We start from the raw sequence: 16,052 nt of genomic DNA, 5'->3' as shown, positions 1-16,052 counted from the left end.
CTAGATGAACAAAAGGCCCAGAGCTAAGATAAAAGCAGAAAGTAGTTAAGAGTTCAGGTGGGAAAACAGTCTGGAGCCATACGGCAGAGAGCTTCAAAAGCTAGGGGGAAAAATGTGTTGTAGGCCATCAGGAATTGCTGGAGGTCTGCAAAGGGAAACTGGTTAGAGGCTAATCATCCTCTTCTCCTATATCAACATTTTAATTTTCTGACATGAAACATAGAACTAATGACTGTCTTGTCACACCTGTGACTTCTTGGGGGAGATGAATCTGTTCCAAGAGGCCTTCCCACCTCACCATGGAGTTGGCTGCCTACCCAGCCTGACACTTCTTGAGTCCCCGCACAGTGATAATTTGCATGTGATCAGTAACAACCATAATAATAGCTAACATGTGCCTTATAATATGTCTGACACTGTTCTAAATGGTTTTTGATCTCTTTAACCTTCACAGCAACCCTCATAGTTCTATCATTATCCCCATTTTACAAATGGAGAAACTGAGGCACAGAGAGGTCAAGTAGCTCACCCAAGTCACCCCAGCCAATAAGTGGCAGAAACAGGATTCACAGCCAAGTGATCCGACTTGAGAGCCCCTATTCTTAACTTAATCTACTCTATACTAATTCTTGACCTTAAGATATTTTATCAAAGCTGCATTTAATGCTCAGTCTTTTTTGCACATACCTGCAGACTTGCAGGCTGCTATTGGAAATCTCAGATGAAATTTTTTTTTCTGCTCCTTATCGTCTGGGTCCTGGGCAATCACTCAGAGGTAGGGCTATCTTCTGCTGCTCCTCACCTGTGCTTTAAGTGACACAGATAAGAGGAGCTGCATTGTTCTTGTTTAGCTATTCAGTACTCATTGAGTGCCCATCTTAGGCAACACAACACTCTGGAGACATTCAAGATGCACGAGACATAATCCTTGGCATGGAGGCTCTGACACCTCACCTGGATCCAGGGGTATTTATGGGAGAAGAAGAAAGAGCAGAACAGAACATTAAAAATAAACAGGAATAATCATCTCCAGCTCTGTTTGGCTACAAGCTTTATCTTGTACTCTACCCCTGAATCACTGGGATGCTATGGAAAAGCTACCACCTTACTGCATCTCCTTTTCCACCGAGAAAGTGGAGTTCCCTCGATACTTTTTTGCCACAGAATACTGGGAGGGTTCATTAGAGTAAAAGTGGTTTAAGATCTAAGACAAAATAACAAAGTGTTATTAGCCGAGTACACGGCACACTGCCCTTTCGGAACTATTGCCTGTAGACTTACTGCACAGAGCAAAGCCCTCTGGGAATGAACACTTGCAAGGAAAAATGGTTTATTATCATAATGGAGTATTCAATTACGTGCTCTGATGAGAGGTGGAGGGGTTTCTAAATTCATTGTATTAATTTAGAGTTTTGGGGGGAGGGAAATAATTAAAAATGTAGGCCACCTATGGGTGCTACATAATGTTGATGATATAGTGTGGTTATAATGGGAATATGATACATTTTATTTATGCAGTCTCTGGTTAGGAAGAGTATATTAGGCATTTTGCAGTGGGGCTCAGAAGCTTAAAACAAACAAGATTAAAATCAGCAATAAAGCAGATCGGGAGAAGCCAGTGAAATTCAGCAATAAATTTGATGCAAAACCAATATGATATGCCAAAGGCCTTTCAGAATTTGCTGCAGGCTGGTGCTTATGTTTTCTTATTTCAGTGATATGGGAGGACAGAGAAGGCGGGGTTGATGACTGTGAAGGAGAGGTCAACTGGGGAGCACTTCCCATTGCAGGAAGAACAGTTCTGATTTTGTGGAGAATAGAATGTTCATGGCCTAAAGGTTTTTGTGAAAACTCTGTGTGTGTTTAACTTCCCACAGCCACACATTCCTGTGTGACTCAACAGCCTTACAGTCAGGAAATCCTTCCTTTCCGCATAATGTCACATCATTTTATGGGGTTGCCCACTAATGTTTTCTTTTGTTTCTCCCCATACCATGCTCAGCTCTCAATCCTTTAAAACCTCTGGACTCCTGTAACAATTATTCCTGGCATCCCTCCTGTTAATGTAATACAGCATACTGGACAGAAATAAGGCCCAGGATAGGAGAATATGGACTTCACAGGGATACGGGGTTCTTTGGGTCCAGGTATCTCAATTTAATAACACAGAGAAAAATTTCTTATCTCAGAATTTTATGTAAATGGCAGCAAATGTTGAGAAAGACTGGATATACTCTCTGTAAGGAAACCTGCTATTTTTCTTCCGGCACTTACATTATACATACTAAATCTTGTCATTTAACACCCTGGTAAAAATCCTTAACCCACATTTTGAAGAGAATGGTTCTAGTCTAGTTTGTGCCCTCTTTTATGTGTTCCATGTTGTTCTGGCTGCAAATGCAGATGCATTCGCTTATCAAAGCATCACTTGTGAGGACTGGATATTATGTATTTTCTATGGGAGAGTGGCTTACCCACCATGGATTCTACAGATTGCCTGCGAGTCACCTGCTCTACTTGTTAACAAAAATGGGTACACGGTGAGAATGAAAGCTTCTCTCTCAGTCTCCTAGTGCACACTGCATCCTTGGTCTCTGTGGCCTGTTTTTGCTTTGGCACAATCCTTGTTTCTGGGTATACTGGCAATCCCAGAGCTGTTTAGTCCCCTGTGGTGGGAAATATTGCTTCCTGCTCGTCAGCTGCACTAAAAGATCTTCCTTTGAACTATATCATGGTACTTTCTGGGTAACACTATTAAACATCCTCTTCCTCTCCGTGCCTGTGACTCTTGGTGCCATTGTTTAAACACCTCATTTCTGAAACCATGTCATCACATCATATTGTAATCACGTACCATGCTTGTATTAGTGCCCACCCTGCTGGTGTGTTTCACATTTCCTTAATTTTTCTCCATGTCTGGATCATAGTATGTATCATTCATATGTATTAAATATCCAATAAATATACTTTTTCCATATACACCATTTACATTTTTTGTTTTCTCAACATCTTTTTAAAATTTTTTCATTGATATGTAATAATCGTACATATTTATGGGATACAGACTGTTATTTTGATATATGTATATTATGTGTAATGATCAAATTAGGGTAATTAGCATGTCCAATACCTCAAGCATTTCTTTGTGTTGAGATCATTCAAAATCCTCTCTTCTAGCTATTTGAAAATATACAACAAATTCTTGTTAACTATAGTCACCCTACAGTGCTATGGAACACTAGCAGTTATTCCTCCTATCTAGCTGTAATTTTGCATCCATTAATCCTTTCCTTGTCCCCCAACCTCCTACTCTGCCCAGCCTCTAGTAACCACTATTTTACTCTCTACTTGTATGAGCTCAACTTTTTTAGTTCACACATATGAATGAGAACATGTGGTATTTATCTTTCTATCCCTGACTTATTTCCTTTAACATAATGTCCTCAAGGCTTATCCATCAACATCTTATTTTGAAAATGTTCAAAGATACCTACAGAAAAATGAGAAGAATAGAACAACGAAAACCTGTATACTTTTGCCTAGACTTACCAATTGTTAATATTTGGCCACGTTTACTTTATCTGTCTCTATATGCCTTATTTTTTTCTAAACCATTTGAAAATGAGTTACAGAAATCATGATAGTTCACCTATAAATATTTCAACATACATTCCCTAAAAATAAAGATATTTTTTAATATAATCATAATACTATTATGACATTTAGGGGAAAATAGTAATATACAGTCCTTATTTAAAATTTCATAATCTCAAAAATGTTTTTTTTAATAGTTATTGCTTTTTAAAAATCTAGGATTCCATAAAGCTTCATGGATTGCGTTTTGTTCTTACCTCCAAAAGTCACTTTGAACAAATATGGAAATTCAAAGTCATTCCTTTATGGTTTCTGTCCCACAGTTTTTCTTGGTAGAATCTAGAATGATTTTTTCTACCTGGAAAGATGACAGAAGGATTAGAGATAACAAGTTTAGAGAAGAGCTGGGATTAGAACAGTAATGCACCAGTATAACTGGAATGGTTGTTAATACTGAAATACTATTTTCTGTTGGCACATTACGGTACCCAAAGCCTTAATTTCTGGCACTGCAGATGGCTTCCAAGACTAAGGCTGAGACGTCTGCTTGAATTGGTCAATATCATACCATTCATAACTTTTAAATATCACCCTCAATTAAGAGAGTGAAAATCCTGAATAAACACCTTCCAGATTACTCTATGTCTATTTTGGTTTTCCTGTCTGTTAACCAGGATTATTGTTTTTATAAATGGTTTTAGAACGTATATTTTATCAAGTTACTCAGTAGATTTAGGATTAAACAGTTTTTACTATTTAAGGTGTTAGGTCTCCCTGTTACTCCCACAATTTTCTGCATTTTGCTTTTCATTATGCTTATACTACTTTATCATATAGAAAAATCTCATGTTTCCGCAAGCTACAGCATATTCTCCACATGTTCATTCCAGCCAAAGGACCCAGCATTCGGTGCTCAAATAAAAACCATATTTATTTTTTTATAAATGTTGGCACCGAACAGATAACAGTTGGTAATGACTGTTTCTTAAGAATTGTGTGCGTATCTAAGCATTTATTTACTTAATATTTTTGAAATTAAGCATAGAAATTTTACAAACCTGTAAAGTTAAACAAATGTCATCTATTTTGCATTTATTCAGTACTTAAGTATTTATAAAAGTGCTTCTGAGCAATTATTTACATAATCAAAGAATTTGATGAGATTTTGAGTAATAATTTCATAAAAGTTTAAAAAGTTTTATATTATATAAAAGTGAATGAATGGTATGTAGGATTTCTGAGAACCTGTATTAGAAACGCCAATGAAATATTGGAAGAGATTTTTGGAAACTGAAATGGAACATGGACAAAGAATGCTGAAGAAAGAGAATCACTGGAAATGAAAGGAGTGAAATGCCATAGAATTTCTCAAATAGGTGCTAAGAGTCAACAGGCTGTCATTATCTTTGTGGAATACAAACATGAGCACTGGGCAATGCATGATATTAGTGACAAAAGTAAAATGCAGTAAGTAAAAGCAAGAATATTACAACTATTAAGGTCTGCCAAAACAATGCATGTTATGCTGGGTAAAGCTTGTTGTAATAATTTATTTAAATGATTTTTTAGTAAATAATACACTAATATGATTCAAAATTTAAGAAATGCACACCTACCCCTCAGCCAACAGTTTCTTCCCAAGAGAAAACCAAGATTATTGTATTATCAGCTTCTTGTATTCTTACAAGGATATATTATGCATATACTATATATGTATATACACATTCGGAATATATATATTCAGTGTATATATTCACATTCAGAAAAGTGAACAATATATTTGACAATATAGTTTTGTTACCTTTAGAGAAGTCAGTAAAATAAAATCTAAAACACAAAAATAAATAAGATATAAAACAAAAATAAATAAAATATAAAGTTAATATGTGTATAACCACCACCTAATCGAGGAAGAGAACGTGGAAAGTAACCATTATCTTGACATAGTATATTTTATTTTGCCTGTTTTTTAAAATTTTAGAAAAATGGAATTTTACAGTATACATTCTGTTGTGTCTTTGTTCATTTCTCTTTATATTTTTGAGATCCATTGGTGTGTGTGTATTGGAAGTTGGTTTCTTTTTCATTGCTCAAGGGTCTTCTATGGTATGATTGTGGTACTGTTTATGCATTCTACTGTCGTTGGGCATTTCTCTTGTAATGCCCAGTTTGGGGATATTATGAATAATGCTGCTATGAACATCCTTTACGTGTCCCTTGGTGTCCGTGTACCCATATATCTGTTGGGTAAAGAAACATGTATGTATGTAAAATGTAAATAAGTCTTAATGTGTTATCACTCCCTTCACACACTTTTGTTCACAAGGGGTTTTTATTTTTATGAAATAGGGCTAATAGAGATAAGTTGGTTTGGGGGAGCTAATCTAATTATACCATGTCAGTAGCTATCTCTCACCTATTGGCTGAACCAATTCCACTTGATAATCTCTGTTTAATGGATGTTCATTGTAATACTGTTTATGCAATTTTTAAAAAGTATAAAATACTCAATTTATTGGTAAAATAATCATGTATCTGTTCAAAGCTGTACTATCCAGCAATTATTTTGCCTCCTCCAGCTGCAGCTATATTCAGCTATTTAAAAAAACAATGAGTAGGGAATTATGCAATCATACAGAAAGTTGTTTATTGTTTAAAATAAAGCAAGTAGCAAAATATGTATTGCATATACATAAATGAAATCTTAGGTAGGATACAACACAAAACATTAATAGTGGCTATCTCTGAGTAGCAGGTAGTAAAATTATACAGGCTTATTTTATTCATTTTATTGCCCCATGTTACATTTTTTTCTGTGTATAATAAATATCACTTTCATAATATAAAAAAGCTAATTAAAAAAGTAGAGGCAGAGGCTCTGTGATCTGTTGGCTTGGACAGTGATGGACATCTGGAGAATAGTGGTGCTATACTTCTTTCTGCCATGACTACCTTTAATCCTCCCTCTCTGTCTGACTCTCTCTAATTCCTTCCTGGTATCTCACTTGATTTTTCTTTAATATCCTCTCATGCTCTCTCTCTCTCCTTCCCTTTGTTCATTGTCTGTTTTGGGTATTAAGGGAACCAGAAAACTTTGCTGAGCACCCAGTGCTATGGGAGATATCCTGTCTGGACTCGATCCACCAATCCATGCACAGCAATTGATCCTATTTGTCAACTGGGTTCCCCTGTGATGCCTTCCCAACCTCTGAATATCCATGGAGCATTATCATAATAAATAAAATGATCTCTGTGGGTGGTTGAAAATCCTCTCGAAAGAGTTGAAGATAAATGGTGGTCATGCTGTTGTAGCTAGTGCCCATTGCAATGGAAAGTGGAATTTTAGGGCAATTGAACTTCTTGAGTCATCAATACTTGAAATCACCAATTCCACTATTTCATTGTCTGGTACAATTTTTTAAATCACTGATAGGCTAATTAAGGATAAAAATAATCATCAAATAAGTATTTAAATAAAATTCAAAGGCTTTTGCATTTTGAATATTTGTTTCATTCTACAATAAACATCTATAAGTATTTTTACAGAACGAGCACATGGATTTTTGTATTATCACCAGTTTTACTCATATATATGAAAAATTTAAACATAACATATTAAAGGACTTTACTCCAGACAGTATGAGAAATTTCAGATATGCGATTATGTTGCTGATTCTGTTTTAATGTTCCTCCTAATTTTATGTATTAAAATGAGTTTATAATCTATAAATCAATCAAAAAATGATTTCTATTTTTGTTATTGTTCCCAAAAGGCAACTTACATTTGAATTAATTCATCTAAATAGTAAAGTCTTTCTAAAATTTCTAAAGAAAATACCATGTGTAAATCACTTATCATTAGTTTGATGACTGTGGTGACTTTTATCAGCCTCTATGGTGTGATTTTCCTTAAAATCAAGTATTTTTGAAAGGTTCAGTCTTAGCCCCATTATACATTAAAGTGCTATAGAGACTGCTTCAACTCAACAAACGTGTGCTGAGAGGCCTGCTCTGTGGAAGGCACTGAGGATATGAAAATGAGTCCAACGATGTTTTTTGCTCAACTTTACAAATGAAGTAGACTAAAGGGAACAAACACATCCTCTATTACAATCATATTTTCTTTTCATAACCACTACAAACCCCAAATTTAAAAAGCCACGGTGTATAAATAAATGTGTGCGTGAGGCTTAGGTGAGCTACTGCCCTTTGGCCTTGAAGGGTAAACAGAATTTTAACCAAGTGAATTGAAAGAAATGTTTCTTAAAAAAGAACTCAATGCTGAGTGTCCTACATACATGCCTTATTTTCTCCAGGTCTCACAACAGCCCTGAAGATAGGTAGCCACATTTTAACAGACGTAGAATCTGGGGGTAAGAGACATTTTATGTTGAACAAAGGTATGCAGGAAGAAGGGAAGTATAAGAATGCCTGGCATATTTGGGACGTGGACTGGGGTATGATGGGGGAGTAATCAATAAAGAAGCTGGAAAGATAGTTTGGAGTCTGTTCTCCTGCAAACAGTTAGTAAAACAGTGATATGGACAATGGGGTCCTCAGAGTTTTTTAAGAACCGGATTAGAAGGATCAGATTCATTCTTCAGAATAATTCAGGTAGAAGTATGGTGGGTAGATTGGAATGAGGATGGTACAAGATAAAGGGGTAACAACTGAGAAGGAATGGCAACAGTTGGGAGAAGAGATGATGAGACCTGGTCCAGGCAATGGGAGTGGGGATGTGGCCAAGGAGATGGATTTAAGAAACGCTGTGCAAGGCAAACTGCTAGAACTTGGTGACCAGCTGAAAGATGACTGAATAGATCCTAACTTGGGAACTCAAGAGTTGGTTTTTTTTTTTTTGAGGTAAAATTCATAACATGAAATTAACCATTTGAAAGTGTACAATTTGGTGGCATTTAATACATTCGCAATGGTATACAAACATCAAAACTATAAGTTCCAGAACGATTTATCTCTTCTGGATATTTCATATAAAAGGAATCATACAATATGTGACTTTTTGTGTTTGGCTTCTTTCATTTTCCATAATGTTTTTGAGATTCATCTATGCTGTAATATCTATTAATACTTTATTCCTTTTTATAGCCAAATAATATTCCATTGTGTGGGTATACCATATTTTGTTTATCCATCTATGCACTGATAGACAGTAGGGTTGTTTGCACCTTTGAGCTATTGTGAACAGTGCTGCTATGAACATTTGTGTACAAGTTTTTATTTGAACACCTGTTTCAATTCTTTGGGATATACACTGAAGAGTGCAGTTGCTGGGTCATATGGTAATTTTATGTTTAACTTTTTGAGAAACCACCAAACTATTTTCCGTAGCAGCTGCACTGTATCGTAGTCCCACCAACAGTGTACTAGTGTTCCATTTCTCCAAATATTTGCCAACATTAACTTTCCTTTAAAAAAAATTATAACTATCCTAGTGGGTATAAAGTGGTATCTCATTGTGGTTTTTATTAAATATTTATATTTCCCTGTTGACTAATGACGTTGAGCACCTTTTCATGTGATTTTTGACCATTTGTCTATCTTCTTTGGGGAAACGTCTGTTCAGATCTTTTCTCATCTAAAAAATTGGATTATTTATGTTTTTGTTGCTGAGTTGCAAGAGTTCTTTATATTTTCTGGATAGTAGAATATTATCAGGTATATGACTTGCAAATATCTTCTCCCATTCCATACCATTCATAGGTTGTTTTTTCACTTGATAGATTTTTGAGCCATTTTTTGAAATAGGAATCACAGAGGAAGAAGCCAGTGGAGATGGAAGGCAGTGAGAAACTGGGTCTAGTTTGATGTATTATATTAGTCAGAAATCTGGGTGGGGATGTCTGGAGGTATTTGGGTATACGTGGTGCCTGGCACATTCTGTGAGTTCAGTGTTTGTTGAATGATGGAATCTGGGAGAAAAACTGGGCCCTGTTGCTACTTTAGCTAACCAGCAGTCAGGCTTGTGTCCCACAGAAACAAAGTACACTCTTCTTTCAATGAAGTTGCCCTTTATTATTGAAAATACTGTTCTTTTTTTTTTTTTTTTTTTTTTTTTGAGACAGAGTCTCACTTTGTTGCCCGGGCTAGAGTGAGTGCCGTGGCATCAGCCTAGCTCACAGCAACCTCAGACTCCTGGGCTTAAGCGATCCTACTGCCTCAGCCTCCCGAGTAGCTGGGACTACAGGCATGAGCCACCATGCCCGGCTAATTTTTTTTTTTTGTATATATATTTTTAGTTGGCCAGATAATTTCTTTCTATTTTTAGTAGAGACGGGGTCTCACTCTTGCTCAGGCTGGTCTCGAACTCCTGACCTCGAGCGATCCACCCGCCTCTGCCTCCCAGAGCTAGGATTACAGGCGTGAGCCACCGCGCCCGGCCGAAAATACTGTTCTTGACCAACTTCCTTAAACACTCACAAACTCAGATGAAAGATGAAGATGAAACCACGATCAGACAACATAGGCTGGACCATGTATTAGGAATATGGACAACAAATTGTTTTTTTGTTTTTTTGTTTTTTGAGACAGAGCCTCAGTCTGTTGCCTGGACTAGAGTGATGTGGTGACAGCCTAGCTCACAGCAATCTCAAACTCTTGGACTTAAGCAATCCTTCTGCCTCAGCCTCCCGAGTAGCTGGGACTACAGGTGCACACCACCATGCCTAGCTAATTTTTTCTATTTTTAGTAGAGGCAGGGGTCTCACTCTTGCTCAGGCTGGTCTCAAACTCCTGAGTTCAAGCGATCTTGCCACCTAGGCCTCCCATAGTGCTAGAATTACAGGCATGAGCCACCGCACCTGGCCTGGACAACAAAATTAACCAGTGAGAGATATAGCCTATTGTGCTCTACTTATAAAATATCCCTCCAAATGGAACACAGTATGTGCATATCTTAAATTAAGCTTATATTTTTATAAGATTTATTTAACCATTTATTTATGTAATTGAAGAAGCTAATATAAAATTTAAATCCTGAATAAAATAAAACAGTGGCTTTTTCAAGGATGAAAGTATCATTGACTTTTTCGTTTGGTTTATAATCTATATATCCTATACCTTGGTTTGCTCAGCCTTACCTATAGTTTTTGTACTTTAGCTGAGCTGCCTTATAGGCAATGTTGATGGGGGCAGGGAAACAGCCGCCTTTCCAGAGTTCTGCCCATGTGGCTAATACTATTAATATGAGACACTTTTTTTCAAATCTCCTGTGTCTATACTGGGTGTTTTACAGATACCCAGGCCTGCGCATTTTTTATGAATCTCAGAGAACCTATTCTGCAGCTGAGTTAGCCTCACTCACACATTTCATTTATCCACAATAATAAGAATATCAATACCTTGGATTTATATAGAGCCATTCATCCAAAGAGGTCAAAGCATTTTAATTTAATTGGATGTTCCCGTGGCTTTAAGAGCCCCTGGGTGTATTTACAAATGTAATATTAAGAAAAAGTCTGCCCTGGTTTAGACAACATAAAACGAGACCTGCATAATACACTATTTCTCGCCCTCACTGCACAAACATATCCAATGCCTGGCCATGGAGTTCAAGGTCATTTTTTTTTTTTTTTTTTCAGAATATTACGGGATACAAATGTTTTGGTTACATAAATTGCTTTTGTACCATTTGAGTCAAAGTTATAAGTGTGCCCATCCTCCACATAGTACATATTGTACTCACTTGGTGTGAATTTACCCATCTCTTTCTCCCCCTGCCCCTACTTGATTTCTGATGAGTGTTATTTCTGTATGTGCACATAAGTGTAGATCGATTAGTTCAAATTTAATAGTGAGTACATGTGGTGTTTATTTTTCCTTTCCTGTGATACTTCACTTAGAAGAATGGTCTCCAGTTCCATCCAGGTTAATACAAGAGGTATTAGTTTACCATTTTTTTAATGGCTGAGTAGTACTCCATGGTATACATAAACCACATTTTATTAATCCACTCATGTATTGGTGGGCACATCGTTGTTTCCACATCTTTGCAATTGTGAATTGCACTGCTATAAACATTTGAGTGCAGGTGTCTTTTTTATAAAATGTTTTTTTTCCCCTTTGGGTAAATACCCAGTAGTGGGATTGCTGGATTAAATGGAAAATAAAGGGTTCATGGAGAAGTGGTTTCATAAAGTGAAGAGATACATAGATACTACATATCAAGGTCTTTTCTGAGCTAACCTCTATGTATCTCTTCACCTTATGAAACCACTTCTCCATGAACCCTTTATTGTAGACAAATTATCCCTTTGCACATAGGATGCATGTTTTCACTTTGCACTTTAATTTTTCTAGAAGGCCCCACTCTTCATCTTTAGGTATTTAACTCTCTATTTTTGTTGTTGTTGTTCAGCTTAATCATAACCCACCTATTCCATGGATATTTCTATAGTCATCCTAGCCTTCATTTATTATTTCCCACTGAAACATGTAGCATTTATGCTCTTATTCTTTGGACATTGAATAGATACTGTGGTTTATGGTCATTTCTACTTTTCCTTTTCTTTTCTTTTCTTTCCCTGTATAGCATGTCAGCACCTCTACAAAGACGAGTATATAATTAATTAATTCCTTAGATGTTCACAACTTTTAGTTGGTTCCAAAGAGCCTGGTGATCTGGGGAGTATGCATTGAAGGCTGAAGGTTATAAGTGGGCAGACCTACTAATACTTCCCCCCAATTTTTTTTATTGTTCACAGTCTGGTGCAAGTTTGGAGTTAGTTTAGGTCACCTAGAGTAAAAGCATTGTTAAAGGTTTGTCATATTTTGGAAGGAACTGAAACAGAGAATCAAAAACAATTTATTGAATGAACATTTAATTTGGTTGTGTTAATTTAATTATCACTTAATTTCATTTCCAGTTTGTGATAAAAATGGGCCATCATTTTTGAAACTTATCCAATCTTGCTTTTTAAAGAAAGTACTTTTGTTTATTTCTGTTTATAAAGCAACATCTAGAAACTTTGGAAAACATAGAAAAGTGTAAAGAAAAAATAAAAAATTACCCATATTACTGCTCCTCAAAACAACTTTATAATAACCACAGAAATGTATTTTAAACAAAATTAATACCATACTTTAGTAATGATACCTGATATTTACCAAGTGTTAATAATGCATTATCTCATATAGTCTTACAATAACTTTCTAAGTGAAGTATAATTATCACCTGCTTTACAAAGAAGGAAAATGAACCACAGAAAGGTTAAGTAATTTGCCTAAGTTAACCTAGCCAGTAAACGGAGAGCTGGGATTGAATCTAGGCCTTTCTGCTGCACAACCTGCATTATTTATTTTTTTGTATTGTGGTAAAAAACACATAACATAAAATTTGCCAGTTTTAACCATTTTAAAGCGTATAATTCAGTAGCCTTTAATACATTCTCAAGTTGTGCAACGATCAACAGGTTGAAACAGGTGAAAATGGACATCCTTGTCTTGTTCCTGATCTCAATGGGGAAGCTTTCAGTTTTTCATCATTGAATATAATGTTCACTGTGAGTTTTTAATAAGTTCCCTTTATGATATTTAAGAAGTTCCCTTCTATTCCTAATTTTCTGAGTGTTTTTATCATGACAGGGTGTTGGATTTTGACAAAAGCTTTTCCTGCATCAATTGAGATAATCATATTTTTTCCTCTATATCCTGTATTCATAACCACTAGGCCCAACTACCTCTCTCTATATCCATTAGTTAATTTTATAGCCTCCTTTTTGCACTTACACCATAAAAATCTACTTTTCATAAGAGCCATTACAATTATGATTTCCAGAGGCCATGCATTATTTCCTCCTATGAATGTTCCATAATTTACTTAATACCTCTATTATGTTTCAAAAGTTTTGATACTTTATCTACATCTCTATTTTCTTAGGAACAAAGTCCCTAGAGCTGGAATTATTCAGCTAGAGGCTATGAACATTTTTAAGTTACCATATATACATAATTTCTGACTACTTTTTAAAAATCAATGTGAACTTCTACCAGCCTGAGATGCATTTAATAAAAGTAGCTGATGTGTTCGGAGCTTGCTGCTCCACAACCCCAGGACCTCTGAGTTAGTTTGCTTTCTAGTCCCCTCTGAAGTTTTTTCCTCTTTATTTCTACTAAACAGATCACCTCCTTCCCGACTTTTTGATACTTCTTGTTCCTCAGTCTACTCACTTTCCACACATGCTCTAATCTTGGTTTTTTGTTCATTTGGTCTTCTGAATTAATGACTAAGCCAACAGAGTCAAATGCAGGAAATATTAAAAACCTACCAGGTAAACTATTATTAATAATAAAGCACAAATATACATTATTACTATTTGTATTTTATTTAGGTTGGAAAAAAAAGGAAATCTGCAATCTGAAAATCAGCTTTGTTTTTAGGTTATAGTGTCTTTTCTTTATCAATATTCACCTGTGCGTTCCTGTGTGTATGTTTTTAGGATTATCTGGAAAGACAGGAACATTGCAAAAAATTGAACTCACACATAAAACGAATGTAGAAACATTTAGTTTTAGACAATACTAAAGAAAAGCATTTAAATGTATATTCATTTTTGTATTTGAACGAATTTTTAAAAAAATCTCTTGCGTTTAAAGTAAGAACTTTGCAAATAGGCATCAACTACATGTCCCCTTCCTTCATTTAAATACTATCACAAACACATTTATCATCAGACAAATTTGATTAAGGGCCTGATAAAATTCTAAAAGCAAGCAAATCGAAAAAATCCCAAAGGCAGAATAAATATAGATGAAGACATTTATTGGAAAAATGAAGACACTTATTAGATAAATGAAGACACTTATTAGGACACTTAAAGAGTTGCCACTGGTTTAGCACGCCCAGGAGCTGCAGAAAGAAAACTACGATTCCCAGAGTGCCTAGAGCGAACACGGAAGTCACGGTATCCGAACCGGCTGCCTTAGTCCCGCCTCATCACTCCAGTGATTGGAGGCCCCACTTCCGCGCCTCTGGACTTCTCTCCACCCATTGGTGCAGACCCCATCGGGGTCAAACACAGAGTTTATACGTTCGCTTTGCTCCTTTCGAACCTACCGCCTCTCTTTGCGTACCAAGATGGCGGCAGAAGCAGCCGGTGGGAAATACAGAAGCACAGTCAGCAAAAGCAAAGACCCCTCGGGGCTGCTCATCTCTGTGATCAGGTGAGGGAGGCAGCAGGCAGGGTCAGGGGACAGGGGGCAGCGGCTCGACCTCCGCTTTGGAAAGGAGAAGGGTTAGCTGGGTTCCACCCTGCCGACCCTTTCCTTCCCTCCCTGCCTCCCCCAGCTCCTCTCCAGGGTCCCAGCCCACCCCAGGGTCTCAGCAGTTCTCCCTTTTTCTCTGGGGTTCGACCTAGAGGGAGGAGCCACGCCTCGTAGTCTTTTTTTTTTTTTTTTTCCGGGGCAGAGCCCTCTATTAGGGTCCCCAGGCCCTAGAAAACGCTGATTGGGTTTGATAGAGAAAGCCAGGTGAAGGTGGGTTCATTGGTTCACAAAATGTTTGTTTATTGCTTGCCTGTAGCATCGCTCACTGTGCAAGGCGGCCTTGTTTCCTGGACATGTGGGTGTAAGGCCCAGAAGTCCGGGGAATCCAGTCACGAGTTGCAGATTGTGTTTTCACACGCTGGACAATTTAAACCACCTGTGAATGGCCACAGCCTCAAATACAAGAATCGGCAGTGAGCTAGCTGGCAGACGGACTGTGGGTTGGAAGGCACACATCTGTTTTCGATTTTTGTTCTGCCTTTTCCTCCCTTCCTATTCTGCTGTATTCATTAAAAACAAAACAATTTTCGAATTATCCTCCATGCACTTTATTTTCCCATAATATTAGGTGGGAGTGAGAGTGATGGACCTTTTTATTTTTTTTAAGAAATAAATTGAGGATGGGGGGACCCTATCAAGTACCATTAAGTATGATACAGGGAATGATCAAAAACAACCTGAATAAAATGTATTATGACACGTTTTTACGTTGTTCGCATTTGAATTTCAACTCAGGTATTTTTCATAAAACAAACGGCTCTACCATCCCCTCAGCACCGCCTCCGCCCTTCCGTTTTCCCCACCTGTGCTAAACTTTTGTTTTAGTTCTTGGAGAGGTCCTGGAATGTCCTGATTTTTTTTAAAACCCAGGGCCCACCTTATCTGGTAGGTACTAAGCAAGTGAATGAAAAAGTATAGCAAACCTTCAAAATGGCTTACCACTCACTAACTGATAAAGACCCATCTTGTGGATCTTATTTAGGGGACTCTACTTTTAAGATTATGGCCTGTTAAATCATTATTGTCAAGTTCCTTTTAGGATTAAGAGAATAATTCTTCTCTTTATGGAAATGCTTAATATACTTGCTAGGCCATACGGAGGAAATGCTGTTCTTTTGTGAGTCTACAGGCCCACATTCTTGACATAACTATGTACAGGTAGGGTAGATGAATCCCAT

At 36.8% G+C, this 16,052-nt stretch overlaps 1 protein-coding gene across 3 annotated transcripts in view; it reads left to right on the top strand.

The window, feature by feature from the left end:
- The first annotated feature begins 14,632 nt into the window (after window positions 1-14,632).
- EXOC4 (exocyst complex component 4) overlaps window positions 14,633-16,052 on the top strand; it is a 721,344-nt gene continuing 719,924 nt past the window's right edge. For 2 of the 3 annotated variants that reach the window (XM_045564934.1, XM_045564933.1), the window contains exon 1: window positions 14,667-14,772. In XM_045564934.1, the coding sequence (XP_045420890.1) occupies window positions 14,687-14,772 (86 nt within the window). In that variant the 5' untranslated portion in view covers window positions 14,667-14,686. Of the gene's footprint in view, window positions 14,773-16,052 lie in introns of all 3 variants that reach the window. The other variant, XM_045564932.1, reaches the window with a different exon arrangement.

The sequence above is a fragment of the Lemur catta genome, chromosome 11 (genome assembly GCF_020740605.2).
Source record: "Lemur catta isolate mLemCat1 chromosome 11, mLemCat1.pri, whole genome shotgun sequence".
Lineage (NCBI taxonomy): Eukaryota > Metazoa > Chordata > Mammalia > Primates > Lemuridae > Lemur > Lemur catta.
This window is presented reverse-complemented; position numbering and strand designations above follow the sequence as displayed.